This window comes from Citrus clementina, unplaced genomic scaffold, assembly GCF_000493195.1.
Source record: "Citrus clementina cultivar Clemenules unplaced genomic scaffold, Citrus_clementina_v1.0 scaffold_6, whole genome shotgun sequence".
Taxonomy (NCBI): domain Eukaryota; kingdom Viridiplantae; phylum Streptophyta; class Magnoliopsida; order Sapindales; family Rutaceae; genus Citrus; species Citrus x clementina.
The window spans coordinates 22,052,210-22,079,089 of record NW_006262139.1 but is presented as its reverse complement, the minus strand read 5'-3'; the positions used below and the strand labels follow the sequence as shown (position 1 = coordinate 22,079,089).

The 26,880-nt window shown below is 34.6% G+C and overlaps 5 protein-coding genes across 9 annotated transcripts; 4 read left to right on the top strand and 1 right to left on the bottom strand.

The window, feature by feature from the left end:
• Positions 1–3,868: 3,868 nt before the first annotated feature.
• On the top strand, positions 3,869–4,756 carry LOC18038852 (xyloglucan endotransglucosylase/hydrolase protein 24). Its single transcript, XM_006430473.2, has one exon. It carries the CDS (start codon positions 3,905–3,907, stop codon positions 4,754–4,756), a length of 852 nt encoding a protein of 283 aa, XP_006430536.2. The 5' UTR covers positions 3,869–3,904.
• A 2,516-nt stretch (positions 4,757–7,272) lies between these two features.
• On the top strand, positions 7,273–8,466 carry LOC18038321 (3-oxoacyl-[acyl-carrier-protein] reductase FabG). Its single transcript, XM_006430472.2, has 2 exons — positions 7,273–7,609; positions 7,712–8,466. The coding sequence occupies exons 1-2, from the start codon at positions 7,276–7,278 to the stop codon at positions 8,218–8,220; spliced, it is 843 nt and encodes a 280-aa protein (XP_006430535.1). The 5' UTR covers positions 7,273–7,275; the 3' UTR covers positions 8,221–8,466.
• A 729-nt stretch (positions 8,467–9,195) lies between these two features.
• Positions 9,196–11,751, bottom strand: LOC18038320 (3-oxoacyl-[acyl-carrier-protein] reductase FabG). The gene is made up of 3 exons (XM_006430471.2): positions 11,407–11,751; positions 11,090–11,319; positions 9,196–9,688 (listed from the first exon to the last, which is right to left on the bottom strand). The coding sequence occupies exons 1-3, from the start codon at positions 11,726–11,728 to the stop codon at positions 9,410–9,412; spliced, it is 831 nt and encodes a 276-aa protein (XP_006430534.1). The 5' UTR covers positions 11,729–11,751; the 3' UTR covers positions 9,196–9,409.
• A 4,105-nt stretch (positions 11,752–15,856) lies between these two features.
• LOC18039108 (3-oxoacyl-[acyl-carrier-protein] reductase FabG) lies at positions 15,857–18,017 on the top strand. The gene is made up of 3 exons (XM_006430468.2): positions 15,857–16,314; positions 16,519–16,748; positions 17,622–18,017. The coding sequence occupies exons 1-3, from the start codon at positions 15,975–15,977 to the stop codon at positions 17,898–17,900; spliced, it is 849 nt and encodes a 282-aa protein (XP_006430531.1). The 5' UTR covers positions 15,857–15,974; the 3' UTR covers positions 17,901–18,017.
• Positions 18,018–21,464: 3,447 nt separating this feature from the next.
• On the top strand, positions 21,465–26,535 carry LOC18039868 (hydroxymethylglutaryl-CoA lyase, mitochondrial). Of its 5 annotated transcripts, XM_024182155.1 has the most exons (10): positions 21,476–22,049; positions 22,190–22,328; positions 22,415–22,594; positions 23,248–23,328; positions 23,424–23,587; positions 24,266–24,402; positions 24,828–24,943; positions 25,139–25,391; positions 25,955–26,055; positions 26,226–26,535. In XM_024182155.1, the coding sequence occupies exons 1-8, from the start codon at positions 21,922–21,924 to the stop codon at positions 25,388–25,390; spliced, it is 1,197 nt and encodes a 398-aa protein (XP_024037923.1). In that variant the 5' UTR covers positions 21,476–21,921; the 3' UTR covers position 25,391; positions 25,955–26,055; positions 26,226–26,535. The 5 variants fall into 5 exon arrangements, with proteins under 5 accessions (XP_024037924.1, XP_024037923.1, XP_024037922.1 ...); XM_024182154.1 differs by lacking the exon at positions 25,955–26,055 and having other exon boundaries at positions 25,139–25,452; XM_024182153.1 differs by having other exon boundaries at positions 25,139–26,055.
• Positions 26,536–26,880: the final 345 nt, after the last annotated feature.

Here is a 26,880-nt window from a genome sequence, read left to right as displayed (position 1 = left end):
TAAGGTAAGTAGACAAAAATACGCTTGTAATTTGTCACTACTATCATGTATCAATATATGAATCATTGGACAATCTCTTTTTGGACTTTAATTTCCTAGTCAAATTCTAAGTTTTTTTTTTGACCCGTTAACCTACTTTAAAAAGGAATACTAAGAGTTCATAATGCTTTTAGTGACAATGAATTTGGAGAATTTTTGTCCTTTAGAAGCACTATTTAATTGGTATCTTCGTTTGGCCATCGGAATTAAGTTACTTTCAATCACTTCTCATTTGACCACATGATAATTGGTACTGCAAATTTGATAATGATATTAGTTTTTTTTTTTAAATTTTTGGGGCTAATTTTGACAAATGACAAGGAGCTATCTTTTTGAATTTCCAAAATTTAATAATGCCCTCACACTTAGGGTTGTCTATATATGAGCAAATTGGGGGGATCTTAAACGCCGATTGGATTCATTTGAAGAGATCGTGTTTAAGTATTACAAATTTGTGAACAAATGGTGAACAATCACACGATGGTGTGCCATTTTGCGCAAACACCTCATTCACACGTGTATGGCGATCTGTGCTAATGTTGTTAGCAAAAACGTGAGTAAACAAAACGAAATGCGCGCGTGATTCGCATGCGTTCAAAAGGCAGGTGGACCAGGGTCATTACAGTCGGTCTCAAATAAATCATAAATGGGACCCATCACCGTACGAGGCTACTGTCGCGTGGTCATATATCATCATTAACAGCGCGTGCCATCATTGCCTATGTAGATTTCACTCTTAATTACACAGGGCCCAACAAAATCAGACATTAATAGTTACTCGATTTTTCATTGCCCCCCCCCCCCCCCGTTACTTTCCCATTCGCAGGCGGCGCCGCTGTCAAAACGTTTTCAAAAAGTTCAAAAAAAAAATTAAAAAAAAAAAATCTTGTAGAAAACTGAAGAGGTTCCTCGAGTATAAGAATCTTCTATACTCGCTTTCTTATTGAATGATGTTATTTTTTGACATTTTCAATTTGAAGTAATATTTCGCATGGCGAGTGAGGAGGGTACGTCAGAAGTAAAAGATTTTTTTTTATATATTTTGATTTATTTATTGCGCGAGAAAATCTATCACGGCACGCATAGTGTTGAAAAGCAAAAGCTTTCAGGAGAAGCGCCAGCGGCAGCAGCAGCAGCAGAAGTGCTTTCAGTGTTTGTAAAAGCACTTTAATAAATGGGACGGGCATTTTGGTCATCCAGTCTGTCAGCTGTGTCTCCTAAATTCCTCAAAATGACAACGCTGTCCTTTTCATCATCTGCCAAAGTGGCCCTGCGCTGCGTCGCGATTGCATACACACAACACCAATCCGCTTCATCACATAATTTCCTTGAGGAGTTTTTAAATAAAATTCGTATCAACTAACTTGGGTTAATTTATATTGTTAAATAGAAGTTACTGTGATTCGAGGCAATAAATTGAATTGAGCTCGCGGGCGGGGGTAATTTATGGTGGACAGAAGGGCAAAAGTTTTTAATTGAAAACTAATTATTAAAAAATAAATGCTATCAAAATGACGTATGCGAATCTTGCAGGGAACACAATTAAATGTGGTGCTCGTTGGGGGAGATTTCTTGCAGTCCAAGTGCAAGCATTAACTTCGTATCTTTAAAAGTTTTCTTTTGCATTTAGAAGAAAGAAGATTTTTTTTTCTCCCCATTAAATATGCCGTAAAAATTAAAGATTGCATATAATAATGTCAAGGTTTTATTTTGTTTGCTTTCTTATTGAATCAAAGGCTGATTTTGCTGAATTTTTTTGCCACACTCAGTTGCTCACCATATTCTCTTGTCCCCTGTAACCTTTTTAGTCTTTTTTACTTTTTTAATATTTATTTCTGCATAACACATCTTTATAAAAGTGCTTTTATCTGCTAATATAAAACGAACGGTAGATATTTGGCCCTCTTTATTTTCTGTCACTAACCTTCATTACTCAACTAACCACATCATAAAATTTAAAACAATTTTCTGTCTCTCATCATAACTCTATAATGTTGGCATACCCTTTAATCCTTTTTACACACACTCCCCCAACTTCTGCCAGCAAGAGCAATAGCTATGCTATGATCGCCCTTTCATAATTTTTGACAACCATGCCTAATCCAACCATCATTTCCTCTGAAGTTGAGATTGCTGCTGCATCAGTGGAAAAAGAATATTAGAATTGAATTACTTGGAAGAATTTCATAACATAATTAAACAGTAACTACTAAATAATTGAATATTGCATCTTTCCCACTCTTTTCAACAACTTTGACCATTTGCCTTCTGTAGAAAAATCCCCATCAAAACTCAGTCACAAAAGCCAAATCTATCTAATCACACGTTCAGGTTCAAGAACCACGAACAAAAAATCCCCCCAAGGACTTGCTAACACCATTTTAGAAAACTTGATTATGCATTTTCAGGCTTGGATAATATGGCTTTTGCTTCGACTCCTCTCTAACAATTCCAGTCTTTTCACACGTTTGATCGAATTGCACATGCTCGATTAATGCTGAATCTAGATTTTGAGCCTGCCATAGTTGAGGCAGGGAGTTTTAAAAGTTTGAGAGGCGGGGTGAATGAAAAATGATAGAATTGACAAGCAGGGCAATTTGGAAATTATGGGGGATTTAATATTGGGAAAGAAAACACATTTTAACGTTAACGATGGGTTAATTAAAAATGGGGGCCGGTGAGAGAATAAAAAGGGTTCAAACTTCATCACTCCCGAGTATATTCTTGTCTTGGGTTCGGATTTGGTCTGCTAAATGGACTTCACTCAGTAGGCCCAATCTAATTTGCGAGCTGAAAATTTACAGAGCCCGCTATCCCTCACGCTGTCTCACAATCAACTTTAGTGTCGGTTTTTTAATAGAGCGTTGCTGAAAATTCCCCTTTTATAATGTTGCAATTTGAATAATATCATCAGGACCAAACTTGATCAGCACATGTGGAAGAAGATCGCAGTCCGAACGACTCTAAAATTGGGCGGAGTATAAAATTTAGGCTAGAGGGTGACATGACACCTGCAAAGTTCAAAAATATATTGGGGTTTTTTGGATAAAATATGATAAGTTAGGTGTAAAAAAATCTATTAATCTCTACACACTTTATTCATAACTTTTATGTATGGGATAAAAATGTTATTTTCACAACGAGGGTATTTTGTTATGCAATTGTATCTCTTCATACATTATGAATTAATTTTTTTTTCACGGTGATATTGAATAATACTCTAAGTAATGTTTTTATTGATGATGATTGTTATTAGTTTATTATTTTTAAGAGCTTGAAAATTTAAAGTTTGAATTTAGCTTCTATAGATTTAGACTCTGAAGTCTCCCCCTGGTTAAACCCCGTCCCCTTAAAGTTCGGTAAAAAAACCACTATACCCGGTTCTTACTAAATTCCCCTACCTATTTAAAAAAATGTATAATTTGTTCACTTTTAATTTGGACTTAGGTGTTAATCACTTTCAGTCTTTGAAAGTAAGACTACCCTGTATAATGCAAAATATGCCTTCACTTACATGTTCGCGATGAAGTATTACAACTACAATGTATTTATAATCAATGGCCATTTACAGAGGCTTTTTTTTTTTTTTTTGTAATATATATATCTGAATTTACTAAGCGAAGCTTTAGCATGGAGAATTTTCTGACTTGGTCCAATTAATAGGTCTCATGACTAGAACTAAGCCCCACATTGTATAGTGGGGAATCCTATTTTCTAGTGTAAACCAAGAAAACTTTAGTCATTCATTTGCATACAAAATCAGCTCTCTCAATCAATACCATCATATATACTTTTTTTTTTTCTAGTTTATTTGTTGATTTTTATTGATTTGAAAAAAGAAAGGGAAACAGAGAGAGGAGTAAAGATGTCTTTATCTTCATCGTCGTCGTTGTTGCTGTTGTTTTCTGTATCGATATGTTGTTTTGTAGTAACCTCAAAGGGCGATTTCAATACGGACACCAAAATCACATGGGGAGATGGACGGGCGAAGATAACGGAAGGAGGCAAAGCCCTCACCCTCTCCATCGACAAAAAGTTAGGCTCCGGCTTCCAGTCCAAGAAAGATTACCTATTTGCGAGATTCGACGTCGAAATGAAACTAATTCCAGCCAACGCAGCCGGCCTTGTCACCACGTTTTACTTATCATCCCTCGAAGGATCACACGACGAAGTCGACATGGAATTCCTGGGCAATGTAACAGGGGAACCCTACACATTGCACACCAACATTTACGCGCAAGGGGAAGGCCACAGAGAACGAGGTTTCCACCTCTGGTTTGATCCCTCCGCAAAGTTCCACCAGTACTCTATCGTGTGGAATCCTGAACGGATTATTTTTATGGTGGATAACAAGGCTATAAGGGTGCACGAAAACCTGGCAAATCTCGGCGTCCCCTTTCCTGCGAAACAACCCATGTGGCTTATAGCCAGCCTCTGGAATGGGGATCAATGGGCAACGCAGAAAGGGAGAATCAAGGCTAATTGGACTGATGCTCCTTATACCGCCCACTACAGAAACCTTGTTATAGCAAAACATGCAGGGAACAATCAGACTCTTACAAATTTGGATGAGAAAAATATTCGATCTGTGCAGGACAAGTTCATGATTTACGACTACTGTGATTACGGGGTCCACCCCCTTGAATGCGAGAAACAGAATTCTCAAGCTAATGAGAAGCCGAAAAATTCTAATAGCGGGCCTGCTCCCAAGAATTGAAGTACAAGAACAAATTCAATTCATTCTTCTGCAGATCGATCTTGAAGGATTGATTAGGTTTAATCAATAATATTTTGCTGTAAGTGTGTGTATATATTAATTTTGCTTCTGTTCCTTCAGAGTTTCAAGCTACGTGTTGTTGCTATGCAGATAAAGACTAGTATGTGATTGATTTTGTTATAATTGTAAATTATAACGTAATATTTATAAATAAATAAAAAACATTGTAAAGAAAATTTCTTTTAATCAAATAATACATTAAAACGTTTAACTTGTTATTAAAATCACAGCATCCATAATGATGTAAATGTTCACTGTTGGATTAATTAAATTAACTATGTATAAAATAAGAAGTTAGTTAGGATGATATTTTAATTTTAGTTATTGAAAAATGTATTTTATTTTTTTTGCTGGGATCAGATTGTTATGTTTTATAAATTTTTTTTTTTTTATGATTAGACAGTGAAAAGAAAGAATCATACCCGCCATCGTACGTCCATAACCATTCTTTCTCCCGTCAATTTTCAAAACTTTGACCGGAAAAAAATTATAATGAAATGACAAGAATTAAGTTATATGAACAATACTTTTCAAAAAAAAAAAAAAAGTTATATGAACAATACATGTGAAACCCACCGAAACTTCGATGGGATTTGGTGGGTCAACGCGAGGTGTGTACACTTGACACTTACAGGTGGGTCAAGTGTAGACATACTTGGTGTAAGAAACAATCTAAGCACACGAATGGCACTACTAAAAATAAAAATATCATATTATTAAATTATTTATAATATAAAAAATGAGGTCTTTCTATCTTACATGCATGTAAGATATATTCCCCTCATATAAATAGTGTGTGAATTCTACACATATATTATTTATATGAGGGGAGTATATCTTACATACATGTAAGATAGAGATTGCCAAAAAACGAACATAAAATATTATCATGAAATACCGATCAATCACCCATGCTACTCTTAAGGTTTTTCACATGACCGGCAGGTCAAATCACGAAATTTGTAACCCCTTTAGCATTCAAATTTGTAATGTTCTTTACTTCTGTATTCTATACGAAACCCATGTGGGGACCGTCTAAGTGACATTTAATTTACGGCCAGCTTATAAAATTTCATTAAGCCCCCTATATACTATGTTATTTATAATTTATTCGTAAGTATTATAAAAACTTTTTGGATTATAAAATATCGTTTAGTTCCTTAAACTCAATTTTATTTTGTTGAAACCGTAGAGTACGAATTCGCCCCTTATAATTTTAAATTTCCAAAATAACCTCAATTTAATTAATAACTATTATTTTATTATAATATAAATATAATTATATTTTTAAATAGATTATTATTGTTATTATTAACAATAATTAATAATATTTTTTGTTAAATTAATAATAATTAACGATAATTATTATTAATAATTAATTTTTGAATAATAATGACAATAACAACAATTAAAATACAAAATAATAATTATGATAAAAATTAATTAAGAATTTTATAGCAATGTTACAATTTAACTAATTTGATTTTGATTCTAAGACAAAATAAATAGATAAATGGTAATACAACTCATTCTAATTACGATTTCTGCAGTTCAAGTAAATAAATTATTATGATTCTAATTCCTCATTTTGATTCTAGTTATTCTTATTGTAATTCATCATGTTTCCAGCTAAATTTGATTCATGTTTAGTGAATACACTTTAAAATTTATAATACTTATAAATAAATTGTAAATAATATAGAGTGGTCTAATTGAATAATTTATTTGTTTGAACTGCATGAATCGTAATTAAAATGAGCTTTATTACCATTTATATGTTTACTTTGTCTTAAAATCAAAATCCGAATGAGTTAAATTATAACTAATTGCTATAAAATCATTCGTTAATTTTTATCATAATTATTATTTTATATTTTAGTTATTTTTATTGTTATTATTACTCAAAAATTAATTATTAATAATAATTATCGTTAATTATTATTATTAACAATTTAATAATTTTTTTATTAATTATTGTTAATAGATTAATTAATTATAACACTTTTTATTCTTGTTATTAATAATAACAATAATAATCTATTTAAAAAATATAATTATATTTATGATTATAATAGAATAATAGTTATAATTATAATTTATTTGATAATAATTATGTTTTTTAATTAAATAGAAGTTATTTTAGGAATTTAAAATTATAGGGGGCGAATTCGTACTGTAGGGTTTTAATAAAATATAATTGAGTATAAGGGGTTAAATGAAATTTTACAATCCAAAAAGTTTTATAATACTTACGAATAAGTTATAAATATCATAAAGTATGGGGCACTGGATGAAATTTTACAGACCGGCCGTAAGTTACATTTAATGTGATGTTTAAATGCGTGTGTAAATTCGTTGAAATTGATCAACCACCCACTGCGTGTTGCATACAGCAAGACTGACTTATAAATAATGCTTCTCGTATTACTTGGATTATACCACGCATTAAAGTCCGACAAATGGCGAGTCAAGTTTCAGATTGCCTGGACCTGGAGCCGTGGTGCCAATTGGACAACAAAGTTGTTATGGTGACCGGGGCATCCTCCGGTTTAGGCCGAGAATTCTGTCTCGACTTGGCCAAAGCCGGCTGCCGGATTGTCGCAGCGGCTCGCCGCGTCGACCGGCTCAAGTCTCTCTGCGACGAGATCAATAAGCAGTCCGGGAGTAGTGTTAGAGCCATGGCCGTTGAGCTAGACGTCAGTGCCAATGGAGCCGCTATTGGGAATTCCGTACAGAAGGCTTGGGAAGCCTTCGGCCGAATCGATGCTTTGGTTAATAATGCCGGTGTATCAGGTACTAATAGTATTTTCTATATATTAATAAATTAATATTTTTTTCTGCATATGCTTTTTGAAAGAGTTGATGATGTATGGTGTGTATACGTACGTACTGCAGGTGCTGTGAAGAGTCCATTAGATTTGACGGAGGAGGAGTGGAATCATATTATGAAAACGAATTTGACAGGGTCTTGGTTGGTTTCGAAATATGTATGCATCCGCATGCGTGACGCAAATCAGGAAGGATCAGTAATTAATATATCTTCCATTGCTGCTACTAGCCGTGGACAGCTACCCGGAGGTGTTGCATATGCTTCTTCAAAAGCAGGCCTAAATGCCATGACAAAGTGCCTGTCATTGGAACTTGGGGTGCACAAAATCAGAGTCAATTCGATATGCCCTGGACTTTTCAAATCTGAAATCACCGAGGGGCTTATGAAAAAAGACTGGCTGAATAATGTGGCCTCAAGAACTTACCCTTTAAGAGATTTCGGCACCACCGATCCCGCACTGACATCGCTTGTTCGGTACCTGGTTCATGACTCTTCTGAATATGTATCCGGCAACATTTTCATTGTTGATTCTGGGGCTACGCTACCAGGTCTCCCTATTTTCTCTTCCCTTTGACTTGTTCGGAAACTTACGAGTCAAATCTCTTCTAATTCTTTAGATTCTTGCTACAATATTATTCTAACACAAGAGCATCAAATGTGCCTGTGCTATTGGGAAAGTACTGCGTTATAACTCATTAATCTACGAGTATGTTATAGCGATCTTCCAATTTATTTATCCGAACTTCCGAAGTCACTTCCGCAGTTGTTTGTACGTTAGTCGCTTACGCAAATCGACAACTCAAAATATATAATGAAAAACTTAAAGACTCTAGCGTACAATTGTTGCTTGATATTTTGACTTGTACAATTGACTTAAAAGAATTTTTATTTTGAAAAAAAATATCATTTTACTTTGCTTTTCGTTTTGACTCGAAATCAATGGAGTCCATGGCATTCCCGCCAACAATTTCCAACAACCAACAAGCTTTACAACTTGTTTGTTAAGTACTTAAAGTCTTAATTTCAGAAATTTTTTTATAATTTTTAAATATTTACATCTAAAAAAAATAAATTTTTAACAATTTTTATTTGAATGAAAGACAAATTTTATATTCCAACAAATTTTATATTCCAAAATATCTCTACTCAATATACTTATTTCTTAAACTATAAAATTTTATCTTTTTTTCGTGTTGATTTACATAGACATAAATGATCATGATTAAGATTTTTCTATTTATAAAAAATGCTAGTTACATTCAAATATTTAGGGAAAACAAATGTTATCCAACCACTTATAGCCTATCCAGATTTCAATCAAGAAAAAAAGAAAAGAAAAGAGGATATTGTTAGCGGAGTCTTTATTTTCAAAGTTCAAGAATCGTTTTCCCATTAATAATCCTCCCCATGACTGCAAGAAGTAAAATGAGTCGTGACTATTTCTAATATATCGTGAACTTGAATAAATTCATGTGAAACATAATTAGAGGTATAAAATAAAAAAGACCAATGATGCATAATTCTTAAACCACTTAATAATAGGACAATACACGAAAACTCCAATGTATAAAATCGACAATAGTCGTAAGTTTTTTCAATACAACATTTTAAACAAACTACAATGGTCGTAAGTTTTTCCAATACTGCAGTTTATCAAAATTCGATTGTCATAAGTTTTTCCAATACAATGTTTAAACAAACTTCAGCCAGAACCCTAGCAACAGAATGAGGAATACTACACTAACTCACATTTTTCTAGGAACTCAAAGGGAAGAGAAAATAGGGACACCAGGAAGTGTAGCCCCTGCATCCACAATGAACATGTTTCCTGAAACATATTTGGAAGAGTCATGAATTAAATACCTAACAAGTGATGTCAATGCTGGATCTGAGGTGCCAAATTCTCTTAAAGGGACGGTTTTCAAGGCAACATTATTTAGCCATTTTTTTTGCATAAGACCTTCAGTAATCTCAGATATGAAAAGTCCAGGTGATATTGAGTTAACTCTGATGTTGTGCACCCCCAGTTCCAATGCCATGACCTAGCAACAGCATCATATTCATCATTGCATTCTAAAATGCTCTTTTCTTTGACACAAAACAGCATTAGAACACGAGGTGCACAGACAATTCTTTACAGAAACTAACAGAAAAATGACTTTGTTGACATTGAATCAAGGAGAAAGACATTTGAAAAGCATGAAGGATAGAAATGAAGAAAATAATGCAATAAAAATGAGAGTTCATCTTTCACAAGAGCTAACATGTCTTTGGCTCTTTCTCAAATTTAAAATGGGGATTCAAACAAACAGTGCAGTGTGTATTCCACTAACGAAATTATAATAAAATAAATGCAACCCAAAATATGCAGTCCCATCGAGATAATAAAAAGATGCATTGGAAGATGCCCAAATTCACTAGTTTGGATGCATTAAGAAGGTGTTTGAACAGATCTCAATGGCTGAAAAGAAAGGGGTGAAATAGCAGATTAATTAAAAAGCACAGGATGTAATCACGTCCATCTCAACCCTACCACAATACAATGGGATAGCTTCCTTCACCAAGGAATATGATGGTTTACAACTATGTTAAGGAATTAACAGGTGACGTACACTAGAAAACCACTTTATGCTGTTCCAATGGCAGGAGATACTGTGTTTCTGTTTTTCATGTGTTTTGCAAGGAAAAGATATATGGGACCTTCTGGATTCAGAAAACAGGGAGACGGTCTGAGATCTCAGCAAAGATTACCTATTAGTGGGTTGGGGGTAAAAACGAGGGAAAAAAAATGCCTTAAAGCACTTTTGTTAAAGAATCTTGACAATATAATATTTTAGGATCTTAAAGCAAAAGAACTGATGAAAAAAGTTCAAGCAGACCACATTTAGGAAATGCACATAGGTTTAATAATAACCCTGCATCATGGGTTCATGCATGTAACTGTATACATTTCTAAGAAAGTTCAATCACGGACCGTATATATGTCTACCAAATCAATTGTCGTGTTGTTTCGTAACATTCTGAGCTTCAAAACTAGTTTCTACAGGTATTTTGCAATAAGCAAGCTGCCAAGGTTATAGAAGTTTCAGGCATCAAATTTCAAGCGTTTATGAATATTTTAATCATTGGCCCATATCAACACTGTGTTTAGAGCTTGAACTAAACTTGAATTCACCTAAGCTTGATTTTGAGTTAGTCAATATCTACCCCAAGCTAACTTCTATCTCATCCATCGGGTGTTCCATTCTTGCCTTGTATTATCCAGCCATCCATCAGCGTACTCTAGATCCCAACCATTTCCCATTTAAATAATTTTTCTCTCAATTCTTATTTTTCCTTCTTCACGACACATTTATATACTCAAAAGAGTAACAACTGAATGGTATCACCAATCAGGCAATCACCATGAATCTAAAATGCCATATCACTATTATTATTATTACCTTAGTCATGGAATTAAGGCCTGCCTTGGAAGAAGCATAGGCAACACCTCCAGGTAACTGTCCACGATTAATACCAGCAATAGAAGATATGTTAATTATTGATCCTCCCAGATTTGCATCACGCATTCGAATGCATACATACTTGGAAACCAACCAAGATCCTGTTAAATTCGTTTTGATATTGTGATCCCACTCCTCCTCGGTCCAATCCAACGGACTCTTCACACTGCCTGTCACGATCAAAGCAGACCCACATCTTAAAGTTTAAATTTTTGGCGACAATAGAACAGAGTATTAAAAATCGAAATAAATTGTACCTCTAACACCGGCATTATTAATCAAAACATCGATTCGCCAGAAGGCTTCCCAAGCCTTCTGTACGGAACTCTCAATGGCGGCGCCGTCGGCGCATACGTCTAGCTCTACGGCCACGGCTCTAATACTGCTCGGCTTATTGATCTCGTCGCAGAGAGACTTGAGGCGGTCGCCGGGCCGTGCCGCGGCTACGATCAGGCAGCCGGCTCTGGCGAGGTCGAGACAAAATTCTCGGCCTAAACCAGAGGGTGCGCCGGTCACCATTACCACTTTGTCGTTAATTTCGCGCCATGGCTCCAGTTCGGTCGGGACTCGACTCGCCATTTGTTTTGTTCAGTTGAGATATAAAATTTTGAGTGGTACGAGAAAGCTACTAACAGTTCATTTTTAATATGTTTTGTGTGACATGTGGCGGGTAACCAGTGGCTGGTTGTCGAGCGACTACAATAATTTTATTTATGTTCTAAATTCAGAAAACTATATTTTATGTTTGGACGTCCGATAGAAGATGGGATTGGATTAATTTGACTGATAAAATATTAGTTTAATCCAAATTCATGTAATTTGGCTGTTGGGATTTTAAACTAGTCCAAGTTTAGTCTAACATATTCATAACATTATTAAATTTCCAATTTAGCCTGGCTTTAGATAGAACTAGATATTTTATAATCTAAATTTATTATTAATATTAAAATTTTAATTCAATAATTTATTTTTACTATTATGTAATATTAAACATAAAAAATTATTCAATTATTTATTTGTAATAATATTGAATGTTAAATATTAAATTTAAAAATTAGTAATATGATTTAAAAAATAATATACATTATTTAATTAGTTATTTTAGCTTCATTAAATTAAATTTAACACAATCATATTCAACACTATACCAAACAAAAGATAGTACTATATAATCTTGTCTAATTTAATCTAATCCTAAGAGTTCATCAAATCCAATCTGATCTTTCAAATATAGCCAAAGTGTCTTTAAAAAAAAAATTATTGTGGCTTATTTCTTGAAAAATTAATTGTTATAATTAGAAAGTGTGTGTGTGTATTATATTTGAAACGAACGATACTATTTACATTCATAAAAATACTCTTGGATACTGTTACTCTAAACGACCATCAATAAATTTTAAAAAGAGTGCTGCTAAACGTCGGGAAGGTTGAGAGAACCCTGAGAGAAATGGCAGCTTGTGCTACCATTTCGTTCTCTCGCCTCCCCCCCCCCCCCACGTGACTAAGAGAAATCTGGCCGCCCACGTGAAAAAGCACTCCCTTTTATCAAATTTTTCCTTCTCTTTCACGACACTTTCTGAAATGGTCAACAAAAATATTGAAGATATACAGAGTTTAGTGTTCTATTTGCCATTAAGTACTTAAAAGTACGGGCAGGTATAGACAATTTGAAGGATTTTTTTATTGTGATTTGAATAATAGATGGATCTTGTAGTTTGGCCATCTTGCTTTTTGTTTGCAATAATTCAACTAATTCAATTCAATTCAATGTTGGGCGGTACTAATGGTTTGTCATCATATACTTAGTGTGTCTGGATAATGTTGGTATCTTGAAACTTTATTCACAAAGGATATTCTTATATGGAAAATCCGGAGCGAGAGGGGGGAGGTAGGGATGGCAAAAATTCCCACGGGGACGGGTACCCTCGGGGATTTTCCTCATTCGGGGAGGGGACGAGGATGAGGTGGAATCCCCATCCCCTACCCATTTCCCCATTTTAATTTTTAATTTTATTTTTATTTTTAAAATTACTAATAAATAAATAACAAAATTATAAATATTGGCAAGATATGAGTGGAATTTTGGGTGTGGCATGTATCTTTGATCCAATGTATAAAAAGAAGTTCATTGAATATTACTTTTCTATAGTTTATGGTGGTGTTAAAGAGTTGTATGTTGGGAAAGTGGTCACCCTTTGCCGGGAATTAGTGAAAAAGTATCAATTGAAGTTTTCTCAAACTGTTTATTGCTTGGATTATACTGGTAGTAGTTCTTCTACTAGATCTACAGGGGATTCTTATAAGAAAGCAACCAAATGGATGACAGGTTTTGATGATTATGTAAACAATGGAGATTGTGCAGTTGTTGCAGATGAATTAGATTCATATTTGGATGAAAAAGTTATACCTCGGATGGAAGATTTTAATATTTTGAGTTGGTGGAAGACAAATGCTAATAGGTATCCTACATTAGCTCGAATTGCTAGAGATATTTTGGCAATTCCAATTACAACAGTTGCTTCTGAATCAGCTTTTAGCACCGGTGGTAGAGTTGTGAGCCCACACCGTAACAAACTTCATCCAAGCACATTGGAGGCCTTAATGTGCTATCAAAGTTGGTTACGAGCTTACAATAGCAGTATGAGTTTATTTTACATTGTAATTATATTATACAGTTATTAATATTTACACTTAGAAGTTACGTTACTTATATCATTTTCATTGTTTTAGGTTTGAAATCTGAGGCTATCTCTCAATTTGCCACATTTCTCGAGGAAGAACAGGAGGAGCAGGACGAGCAGGAGGTAAATAGTTTTATTAAAAATATTAATTAAGTATCTACATTTATTTCATTTATTTTATTGCCGATATAAAAAATAATTTTTTTTCTTTTTATTGTAGGATTATGAAGATTGAGACATTGACAAAGATAATTATTTTAATAATTTATATTTTGAATGTGACTTTATAATGGATCAATATTAATGTAAGATATATTTTAAACTTTATTTTTATCTGAATTTTTTATTTTAATATGATTAATTTAAAATCGAAAATAAAAAAAATGTATTAGACTATTAATTATTCGGGGACCGGGGACTCTCGGGAATCCTCTGTTATTATTCGGGGAGGGGAGGGGATGGGGATCTTTCAAGCAATTATGACGGGGACGGGGACATACGCAAAATATCGGGAATGGGTATGGGGAGATTGGTCCCCTCCCCTCCCCTCCCCATTGCCATCCCTCCGAGGGAGTGAGAGGAAACTCGTTTTTGACCACCGATTAGATCTGGAGCGAGAGAAGACGGAGACGAAGCTACTGTAATGTCGGGAAGGCTGAGACGAAGCGAGTTGTTGCTGGAGTGAACAAAAGGATGAACAAAATAAAAAGGAGTTTGAGTTCATGTGGGAGTGCTGGAAAATGAGTTGAAAATAGAAAGGAAAAGGAGTTGAAAGGGAGTGCTGGAAAGGAGCTGTGAAAGCGAAGAAGGAAAATGAATTGAAATGGAGTGCTTTTTCACGTGGGGGACATATTTCTCTTAGTCACGTAGGGGGGGAGCCGAGAGAACGAAAGGGCAACACAAACTGCCATTTCTCTCAGGATTCTCTCAACCTTCCCGGCGTTTAGTATTTTCCTTTTAAAAATTAATTTTTACTTTTACCAAAAATGACAGCTTGTATACCCAAAATAACTGAATTCATTTAATAATAAAAATGCAAATGGTAGAATTTAGAAAAGTATCATGAAAAGTTGAAAACTACTCTCGGTAGTTGGAATGCCGAAGTAAAAATAAAAAAATATCATAAAAACTACTAAACACTCACGAGGCTAAGGTTTTACTGTAGTATTGGGTTGTGAATGTCTAAATAAAAGTTGCGTTCACTTTCATTTTTATTTATTTTTTTAAGGGAAAATATCCACCGTCCACTCGTTTTTTACACATTTTTCAAAAATACACAATTCCTTCATTTTTTGGCTGGAATCCACCTAAAGTTACATTTTGTTTCACTTTTCCACTTCCGTTTGGAATCCGTTAAGAAAACTAACGGAAATTTAAAAAAATGACCATTTTACCCCCAAAACGAAAATTACAATTTCACCATAAAAAAGCCAAAAATAATAAGATTTAATTATGAATATAATTATTGGTACGTTAATGAAGTACAAACAAATCTTAACTACTAGAGATTATAACTCAATGAATAATAAAACTCTATTTATCTTAAATTTAATTGATGGTTTGCGAGATTGGGCTATTTTTAATAATACTGTTATAATTTAGCATTCTAATTACAGAAATATTTAAAAAAAAAACCTGCATTTGATGGTTGTGGAATTAATTTCTTTATTGACCGATGGAGAAAATAATTAGATTTAATCTGATTATTTTTGGTAATTTTTAAGGTGAAATTGTAATTTTCATTTTGGGGGTAAAATTGTCATTTTTTAAAGTTTCCGTTAATTTTCTTAATGAATTTTAAACGAAAATAGAAAAATGAAATAAAATATAACTGTAGATATATTCTAACTAAAAAATAAAAAAAAATATATATTTTTAAAAAATATGTAAAAATCATGTGGACGTCAGATATTTTCTCTTTTTTTAATAAGAACTTTATGCTGTCCGGACATTTATGAGTTATGACGCTCCCAAATGCAAATAGCGGGGCAATATTGTGAAAGTGTTTGGTTTCCCTCCTCAAAAGTTTTATATAAATTTCCTAGAGCTGACGTGTAACACAGAATACGTACAAAAAATTTCCACCGAAATAAGACAAGCGGTGAGCTCTGGTAGCTGGTATCACGTGGTTGACTACTACACAAATGGCAAGTCAAGTCTCGGACCACCTGGAGCCATGGCACGACCTAAACGAAAAAGTGGTTATGGTCACCGGCGCGTCATCCGGCTTAGGCCGAGAATTTTGTCTCGACCTGGCCAAGGCCGGCTGCCGAATTGTTGCCGCTGCTCGGCGGGTTGACCGCCTCAAGTCGCTCTGCGATGAGATCAATAAGCCGGGGATGGTGGGGAGTCCTGATAGTGTTAGAGCCGTAGCTGTGGAGCTGGACGTCTGCGCCGATGCAGCCACAATTGAGATTTCCGTACAGAAAGCTTGGGAGGCGTTTGGGAGAGTGGATGCTTTGGTCAATAATGCCGGTATCAGAGGTAATTAACATTTATTCCTCTAAAAATTTCAACTTAATTTTTTTCTTTTCTCGATGTTGTTTTAATTGCTCTTTTTTTTTTTTTTTCTATTTTCTTATTTTAATTGATTTGTTTTTTGATTAACTAAATTAATTTGAATGTGTATACCATGGTGGGGTTGGATCAATTCTACATTATGCACAGTATAATTTTTTGGCCCTTCAGGTAGTGTGAAGAGTCCACTGGAAATGTCGGAGGAGGAGTGGAATCGTGTTATGAAAACGAACCTAACAGGGTGTTGGTTGGTTGCCAAGTATGTGTGCATACGAATGCGTGATGCCAAGCAGGGAGGATCAGTAATTAACATTTCTTCCACGGGTGGTCTTAATCGTGGACATTTACCTGGAGGTGTTGCCTATGCTTCTTCCAAGGCAGGCCTAAATGCCATGACTAAGGTAATTTCCCTTTCATTTGCCAATTTCTCTGTTGTTTTATATTGATTAATGATGATATCATTCGCATGTTTTTTCTAATTGTTTTTAAGCCAAGATTATCACTGTAAGACGAGGCATTGTGCTTTCTTTCTCAGTATTAATTGTGACATGATTATGAGTTTTGGCATAATAATAAGTATTAACTATTGCGAACCTGAAGAAGCAATGTATGATATAGATTAAGGGAGGAATAAGTGGAATGTATTTTGTTGTCTGGGAAAATTCTGCATCACATGCATTACAGAGACGGTGATTGTGACACATGTTCAGGCAATTCATACAACATGAAAATCATTTATATTTGTCATTATCGATATCATCAATAAACGCATTATCAAGCTCGACATAATTGGATGTTCTGCTCGAGCTACTATGTTTTTCATGTTCCGGATAACATTAAGATTTTCTTAATTTATCAAAAAGTCTTCTGTGGGAACTGGAGGGAAACACGACTTTTTAAATATGAATGCATTTATGTGCCAGGCTCCATCTTCTCTTACAAAGGTAGCTTCTCCAACAATTTATACCATGTGGTAATTTCATAAACAGTTTTTGGATTCTCTCTCTGTTTTTTCTAAATCTTTCTGCCAATACAGTTCTGTTTTAGGTTGTTATTTCCCCAGTCAAAAATAGATAAATGTTCTCTGATTGAAGGTCCTGTATATCTTTTCCTCTAAAAAAGGGAAAAAGGTAAAAACAGAAACATGGTAGTTTAAAAATGTCTTTTCTTTTTGTACATTTAAAGAGTTTTCTAGATACCATTTATTCTTGGGCTGTTGGCGGTGAGGAATGATGCATTGTGTAGTGCAATAATGATAGTGATCCTGTTGGTAGGTCATGGCATTGGAACTGGGGGCGCACAAAATCAGAGTGAACTGTATATCGCCTGGAATTTTCAGATCTGAGATCACCAAGGCCCTTATGGAAAAAGACTGGCTAACTAATGTGGCCATGAAAACTGTTCCTTTAAGAGAGCATGGCACCACAGATCCAGCATTGACATCACTCATTCGATACCTAGTTCATGACTCTTCAGAATATGTCTCAGGCAACATATTCATTGTGGATGCAGGGACTACACTACCAGGTGTCCCTATTTTCTCTTCCCTTTGAGTTCTTACAAGAATATAAATGAATGTACAACTATGTATGTGTTCCCTTGTATTGATGTTAAAATTTTAGCTGAGGTTTGTCAAAAGTCATATCAAGAAACCATTATATTTAATTTTATTTCCTTTATGGCGACTTATTCATTGTTGGTACAGGTAATCACAGCATGATTCTTTTGGTATAATTAGATCAGTTGCCTATTGACTCTTGATCACTTTATTAAAGTATAATTATGTGTTTTATTCATTGGCAAATACGAGAATAAACAGAGGTGATCGCAACTGGTCCAGTTTGCCAAAAGACTTGCTTTACAACATCCCAGGGTTGCCCAAACCAACATCCTTCATTGACACGACAATTGTCGTACATAATGGAACATATTTTCACTTCCTTCAGAACCTATATCGCTATACCCAGCTCTTAAGATTCCTCTTCCCCTAGCCCTCCGCTGTCACGGCCACCTTCTGCTCACACAATCCTCTATTCACACCCAAAGCATGCAATATCACCAACACATAGGCATGGTTAATTGCAGAGTTGAAGAGTTAAGTTAGGGCAAAGTGTAAGAAAAGCATGTGTTTAGCGGGTTGCCTATGGAGGTGTTAGCTGCTTTGAACTTATTGGATTATTGGGTGAAAGAATTAGCTAAAGCTTCTGGACTTGTGTATGTTCATGTCGGTGAAACGTGAAAAAGGTCACCATGCTGTTTTTATCCCTGTTTCTTTTACAAAAGCGACCGTGGCTTTAAATAATGGTATCCAACTGCTCGTGCAGAGGAAAAGGGGAGAAGTGGACATTCAGATCGTATGAGTACTTGGTATTGTTCATCCGAAAACTTTAAAAACTACTAAAGTTGCTAACTTTTGAAATAGAAGATTATGATTGTGGGAACTTTTCAGATTATAAATGCTATGATAAGATTTTAAATGACAATGAGAGAAAGCAAAAACAAGGCAAAAATTAGATCTTATTCATCCCTTTTTTGCGTGTTGGCTAACAAATTAGCAAGTGGGTAATTTGTAACCTAAAAAAGATAAATTCTCTCCCAAACAAAATTTAATAAGACGATGCATCATGCATGATGAGATAAGTCCATCTCTAAAAAACCAACTTCTCTAAGGGAAAATGAAAATAATGCATCAGACCTAAATCAAACACAAAACATTCTCTATCAAAATATCAAAGTTCCCTTGACGGTGAAGCAAAACTCTAGTTTCAAGCCTTAATGTTCGAGCCTGAGCATGAGTGTGTTAAGTCCTCCTTTTCTTTTATTCCTCTTTTACCTTGTTTAGAGGCATCCCATGAAAACCTGCATGTTTAATCATCTATACATCAGTTCATTTATTATATGCTTGTGTTTTTTTTTTTTTGAATACTGATTAATCATCAGATTACTGCATTACACAGATATTTACAACAACTGCTATTGTAGCAGAGATATTATACTGATATTTACAATCAGATATACATAATTGGGATTTATATTATGACATTGAATTCTATGAAGTACATGCCCAAACAAATAACCCCTCACAGGAGAGGGATGTCCATACTCCACTTGCATTTCGCAAGGGAGAATGATTTTTTTGGAAGTATAAAGAACATTTAGCCCCCACAATGCTTTTGTGGGGGCTAGAACCGCTGCCCTCACAATGCTTGTGAGGGCAGCAGCCCACCACTTCGGCCTTGGCTATATGCTTGTGTTTTGATTTACTAGTTAGAACATTATTTTTAACATCTACAAGTTGCTTGTAAACTCTATGAGGATGCCAAGATACAATCAAGCAACTATTTCTTATATGCCATGATAGATCATTCTTAGTTGCCCTGGGTGCTCTGAATGCAAAAATTTTATAGTCCAAATATAATTTTGTTTATAATCTTTTATAATTTTTTGTTTCAAAAAATTCTTGGCTATTAATATAATAGCCAACTATATAAATTATTTGGTGTTGTGTCTTAGTTTCAGCAATATATTGTTCATTAATTTCATGCGTATACATAGAAAGAGCGAGGGGAAACCGTGTTCAACCAAGAAATTACAACAGAAAGGAATAAGCACAGAATCCACATTGCTTCAAAATAATGAGGAACGAATCCCTAATTGCCTTTATGTTTATACAAACACGCTTACAATAATAGTGTGTATACATATAAATTAATCATGCCCTCAATTAAAAAGTGGAAAACAAATCACGTACTGTTGGCAATTCAAAATAGAATTGGTAAAAAAGTCCAAGTCAACCCGGCTTAGGTCTCCGGATTTAAAGCTCGGCCTGTATGGATTGAGTCTAGATAAGGGCCTAGGAAAAAGCACGGGCGTGCTTTTCAATTTATAAATAAAAAATATATCAAATTAAAAAAAAAAACTCAAAATGTTAGATTAATATTTTCATATTAGTATTTTTAATTTATTATGTTATGTTACTAATATTTTATATACTATTATTCTATTATGTATTGAACAATTATCTTTAATTTAAACGTTCTTTTACTTTATTAAAAGTTTATTTCAAAATTAACGAAAGCTCAAGGTCCAAATCCGACCCAAACCTATCTAGATCCGGCCTAGTCTCGGCCCATCTAAATTTAGATCGACTTTTAAAGCTCCTTAATTTGCGAATCCTAAATCTTCGATAGAAACTCTTATGCGCGCTACAGAACCTAGCCTTGGATTTCATGAAGAGAAAGAGTTCAACGACGTTGTTTTTGCGCCTCGGCAAAATAAAATAAAATAATATGTTAGTGGCACCACTGTGACAACTAATAACCTTAAGGGCTTCAACAGAATTTTGCAAAAATTAGGCGATATTGCCGTCGGCACCGCGCGCCTCTAAATTGTAAATTGTAGGAGTCTACTCATTATTTATTCTATATATAGATAGTGTTCAGTCACTTCATCAAATTCTAACGCAATAAAATCACAAAACCTCTTGGGGGATTTTGTATACAGCGAGCAAATATGTCTACGTGTTCATCGTACGGTATGATATTTATCTACTTTAATGATAATTTTTTGTTTTTTTTTTTTTGGGTTTTATAGGGGAGAATGAGAATTGAGATGAATGGTGGCAGTGGTGATGCAGTAAAAGAAAAAAGAGAATGTGATTTAAGTTGCCTAAAGAGAATGGGTTGAAGAATTATTTGGGTGGTGGTGAGGATGATACAGATGTGTTTACACCAAACGGCAAACGCGAGTGATTGATCAATGCTGCGCTAACATCTTTGAGTGGTAAAATAGCCCATTTATATGAAACCAACTCTAAGTTGGAGAGCAGCAGTTCGAACCCCCACAATGTATTGTGGGGGTCTTCATTACTCAAATAAATTTGAGTGAAGGCAGTCTGCTTCCTTACCCAAGTGTGAGGAGTAGACATTCATCGAATATTTGAGAGGGTTAAAATCTGGACAGCGCTCCATTAGTATTGATGTATGTTGGTCTCAATTATAATCTGATTTGTAAATATCAATTATATTCTCATATAATATAAATTGTAATTTGAGCAATAGTCTCGTAATAAAAAAAAAAAAAAAACCCTAATGAGAATTGCCACGCCATCAAGCCTTAGTTAAATCAAATAATTAAACTCACTAATCTATCTTGTTAAATAGTTTGATCGATTAGAGACTTATGATTAGCAAGGGAAATTAAAAATTATTCTAAGTATTCTTCACGTGCTTCAGCTTCACAATTTTAATTAGATAAAAATTCCCTCGGCTTCACCGGCTCAGGACTCTCTGCGATGATGTTAATAAGCTGGGGTGTCCGTGATCATGATCATGATCGAGCCGTGACTGTTCTCTTAACAAGTGAAAATTGCCTCAAAGATTTTAATTCCATAATTACCCCCCTCTTAACACGTGACCTCGCGCCAACGGCTCATCATCTCCAGCAATATATATCTCATCCGGTTGTCTTTTTCAATTTCATAATTTCGCTCACGGTCGTGCCTCGATTGCTATCCCGTTATTTGTTACCTCCAATTTTTTCTTTTTTGTTTAGTGGTTAATTAATTTTGATCAAATGCAAAAGGCAAAGTCACTGGATAAGTTTTCGCGTTCTGCGTTATCTCCACTAATGTCGAATTCGAAAGAATCTCTTGGTGTTGCCAAGTTCGCCAGCATCGGCGTGAACTCATTAAAAGGTGGCAAGTAAGCATTTCATTTCAATTTTCGATTCAATTTGGACGTTATATTATTTTTTATGACTATTTTTATTGAATAGAAATTATTTATATTCATATATGAATAGATTAATTTGTAATTTTTTTTTGGGGTTCTGTTATATGTAGTCTTGATTATACAAGAGAAAAAAAAATTTCGAGAAAACAAGTGAGGAACGTATCCTGTACAAACTTAAATGGGTATTTGTCAAAAGCTCATTACAGCTCCAGTTGCACTGATAATTCAACAAAAGATTTGACAAGTAAGGTAAAATCAAATAAGAACGATTAGTTGTTTTATTATAAGTGTGCTATCCACTTGAGATGAATTTGGTTTGTTATACGGTGATGCAGCTTTTAGGACGCGTTCCGGGATTTGTGAAGATAGTGGAAGTGGGTCCTAGGGATGGATTGCAGAATGAGAAGAATATTGTACCGGCTGTGGTGAAGGTTGAGCTGATAAAATTGCTAGTTTCTTCGGGGTTGCCTGTTGTTGAGGCTACGAGTTTTGTCTCGCCAAAATGGGTACCACAGGTAGCTGATGCTTTGTTTTCTGAGTAAATCTACCTTTTTTCATAGTCTTTTCTCTTAGGTTTCTGGTCTATAATGGGTTCGTCTGGCATGTTCTTTTAATTGCCCGGCTACTAGATTTTGTGAAAAACGTTGTTAGTTAAATATTTGTTCAGTAATTCCATGTTTAAAATGGTTGTTTAAATTTTGGCTTATTTCATCTAGATTTCATGGTAAGTTTCTGAAGATTGTGCTTGATGATACTGTTCAATTATTAATGAAAAAAACTTCTTCTTAGTGCTGCTCTTTCTTTAGTTTTACTTTGGAAGTTAACTACAACTTTGCCTTTGTTTGAGCATAACCATGATGTTCAAATTTTAAAAGATATGGACAATCAAAATGGAGAATTTGCTTTTGAATTTTCACCAGTATATCAGTCATTAATGAAGTGCATTCGCCTCATAAATCATTTTGTTATTTTTTGTTCATTCATGGTGATGTGATCAAGTTTTCAGTGTTCTCTTTAATTTGTTACAGCATATTTGTTTAATACCTTCATTTAATATTTTGAGTACACTGGTTCATGTTTTTAAGTTGTTTATGTGCTATATTCAAAGAATGCTACCCTCCAAAATCAGCTAAATGGCATACTGAGCTATTTTATGATTAAACTACAGCTAGCAGACGCAAAAGATGTGATGGCAGCTATCCAAAATGTTGAAGGTGCTAGATTTCCAGTGTTAACTCCTAATCTTAAGGTAAGCTGCTTTTAGTTCAGGAATTATTTTGTTGTGATTTTACATAGGATTTGTGTCAAGGCGATATTTTCATAATTTGCAATGCTTTCTTCCAGGGTTTTGAAGCTGCTGTTGCAGCTGGAGCCAAGGAAGTAGCCATCTTTGCCTCAGCTTCGGAGTCTTTTTCAAAGTCAAACATCAATTGTACCATTGAAGATAGTCTGATACGTTACCGTGACGTTGCTCTAGCCGCCAGAGAGCTCTCAATTCCTGTTCGAGGGTATGCCTTAATTTGCACAGAGTTACTCTGTTTATTCTGAAGTGAAAGCATATAATATGTTTTCCCTCGAGTCGAAGTGTGAAAGCAATCTAGTGTTTCAAACCTCACATCTTGCAGAGCTGATTCTAAGAATCCCAAAATCTGAAATTACCCCAACGCAATAATCAAGTTGAAATGCTTTTCTAGTGTATATGAGTGTGTCAGATGGTTGATTAGAGGAGGTTAAGCCTGTTTTGAGAGAGTGACTCTAGCCCTAATTGAAGGATCCTAAAAACGATCTGAATTGTAGGAATGTAGAGTTAAAAAGGTTTAGATGTCTGTTTTCATCGATAGATACTGCATATATTGAGTAGATCAGATGGTATTTGATTAATTGCTGGGATTGGTGTAAATGAACTCCACGTCTTCCCTATTTGGTTGTTTGACTTCTTTGGATGGTGTATTGCATAATGCTTGTGCTCTCTCTCTCTCTTTTCCATTAATCTACAATTTTACTATAGTGTTATTTTGCTACTTCAATATCTCTTGCCTTCTTTTTTAGTCCATGATTTTATTGGAGATCAGTTTGCTATCATCAAAGTAAACCTCTTGTGGGATCGAATATTGAGTTTAAAATATAATATAATCAACACAAAATTGTGGTATATGACAATATTAATACCTTTTGGCCCTTTGTAGATACCTATCATGTGTTGTGGGGTGTCCAGTGGAAGGGATGGTACCTCCATCAAAAGTAGCATATGTATCTAAACAGCTTTATGACATGGGTTGCTCAGAAATTTCCCTTGGTGATACAATTGGTGTTGGAACTCCCGGTAAAATTTGAAGCATCCTTCTCCTTTGTTTTATCAGATGATTAGTTCTTTTGTTTCAAGTGCACTATCATGCATTTTTTGTTCCTCAGAGATGCTTAACATCAAGATAAGGATGCCTTCCTCGACCATTTCCACTGTTATGATGACTCTTTAGTCTGTGTGATACCTTGACATCCCAATTGAGAGTTTGTAAAAAGTTAAAGGTTATTGAAACTTTATCAGCCTGCTTTTAGAAACTAATGTATTATAGAATCAGCATAAAAAATGTCTACCTTCTGCAGTTGCCTACTAAGCTTTCTAGCTATGAGGCCTTAGTCCGCAGCATTCATTAAGAAAATTATATGTTGTTACTATGGCGTGCTAATTCATTGATTTTTCTTGTTTACTGCCTATTGTGTGCTTAGTTCTTCTTTTTCTGGGCCCAGGAACTGTCATTCCAATGCTTGAAGCCGTTCTTGATGCTGTCCCTGTTGACAAGCTTGCTGTCCATTTTCATGACACTTACGGGCAAGCTCTTTCAAATATTCTTGCATCGCTTCAAGTAAGACAGCTTATTTTTGTTTACATGTTATTAAAGAAACCAATTTTGGCATTGACTTGCCACTGTCTATGGCAATCATATGGTCTCTTCTTAACCTGTTTTTCTTCTTCAAAGCAGAGTACCTTCGAACAAAATTTCAAATAATTATCTTAAAAGCTCTTTCAATGTCAATAAATTAGTTTATTTTCTTCGTAGATGGGTATCAGCACAGTTGATTCATCCGTCTCTGGTCTTGGAGGTTGTCCATATGCTAAGGGTGCTTCTGGAAATGTTGCCACTGAAGATGTTGTATACATGCTCAATGGGCTTGGTGTCAGGACTAATGTAGATATTCGAAAGCTAATGATAGCTGGGGATTTTATCTGCAAGCATTTGGGACGTACATCTGGTTCTAAGACGGCAATTGCCTTGAGTAAAACCTCCACAGCTAACGCATCCAAGCTTTAAGGTACTATAACTTGATCATCTTTTAGTCTTGCCGTGTTGGAAAGTGCCTCTTTTTCTCCCATGTAAGCCTCCTCTTCTCTCATGTATGTGCTCTAGTTTAATATTTTAGTCTTACAGTCCTGATTTCCCCATTTACAGCTTTTCTATAAATCTATTATGTTTTGCAGTCAGTTTAAGCATGTGGATTTGTTAGTTTGTTGGGCTAAATGTAAAAGGGGAGGGGAGGAAAAAGGTAAAGTTGGGTGGGGCGGGGTATGTGTGTTGCCTTGTTTCATTAATCTATAACACCTCACCTTCATGCAAGATAATTTTGATGTTGATCATGGATCTTCAGATGATGACAGCAAGCAACCATGAATGACATAGAACTATGACTAAAATCTTGTTCCTCGAGTGATTGAAATTTTGATCTCTAGAATGAACCAACAAGATCCATTGATTTAATTGGTGCATGACTTAAAATGGATATAAATGATGATGGAAGTTTCATGTGGGCATTCTCTATCGCTATGTGATTGTATGGATTAATTATTACTGCTTTTCTTATGGCTACGCGATTGTAAGTATTGTGCATTTAGTTAGTGGAGAAGTGCAAGAAATAGGAGTTAGGAAGCAAACAGAGAGCAATTGACAGGAGCTTAAGTTGAATTAATTTAACAAATGCGGTCAGTATGTTACAATTTAGCCTTGGAGCAGTTATTTATCAAATACAATCTGCAGATGTGTGTAACTAAATTGATACGCTGTTGGGCAGAAAAACTTCTTTATGGCTAATAGTTTGACTTTTTCCTGCGTGCTCACTGCCTGTGACTGGCTGGCAACTTGATGATGTCAGGATACATTACATGTTGGTGCAAACATGCTGTTTAGAGATGGTACCTGGAGACGGTGGAATGTTTACGCATACCCCTTGTGGAATGAGTTTGGATGCTGAGTTTTGTCTGACAACATTTAAATTAGTGAACTCAAAGCATGAAGGAATCAAAGGGATTCGAATGCAGCACCATACAATAAGGAAATGTCATTTTGGAAAACCTTGGCAGTTTAATTGTTTGCGTCATTGTTGATAGATATGCTGCTTCACACGTCTCTTAAACTTGGGGTAAAAATCATCAAGTGAACTATAATAAGGACTTGTTATTAAATGTCTGAAATTTGAAATTTTATTAATTTCAGAATTTTTTTTTTTAAATTTTACTTGTTTGTCTTTTGTAACTTATGTTTGATTTTCATATATTTACATCTAAATAAAAAAAAAATTTATAACTTTTATTTGAATGAGAAAAAGTCTAAATAAGAAGTAATTCTTGTATTCTAAAAATATTTGTGTAAAATATACTTATTTTCTAAATAGTAAAATTTAGTTACTTTTTTATTTATTTATTTGTAAGTACATAAATGTTAAATAATTATGGTTAAGATGCTTTTTATTTATAAAAATAAGTAAGATGTCATTTATATTCATATATTAAAAAAAATAAACATATCAT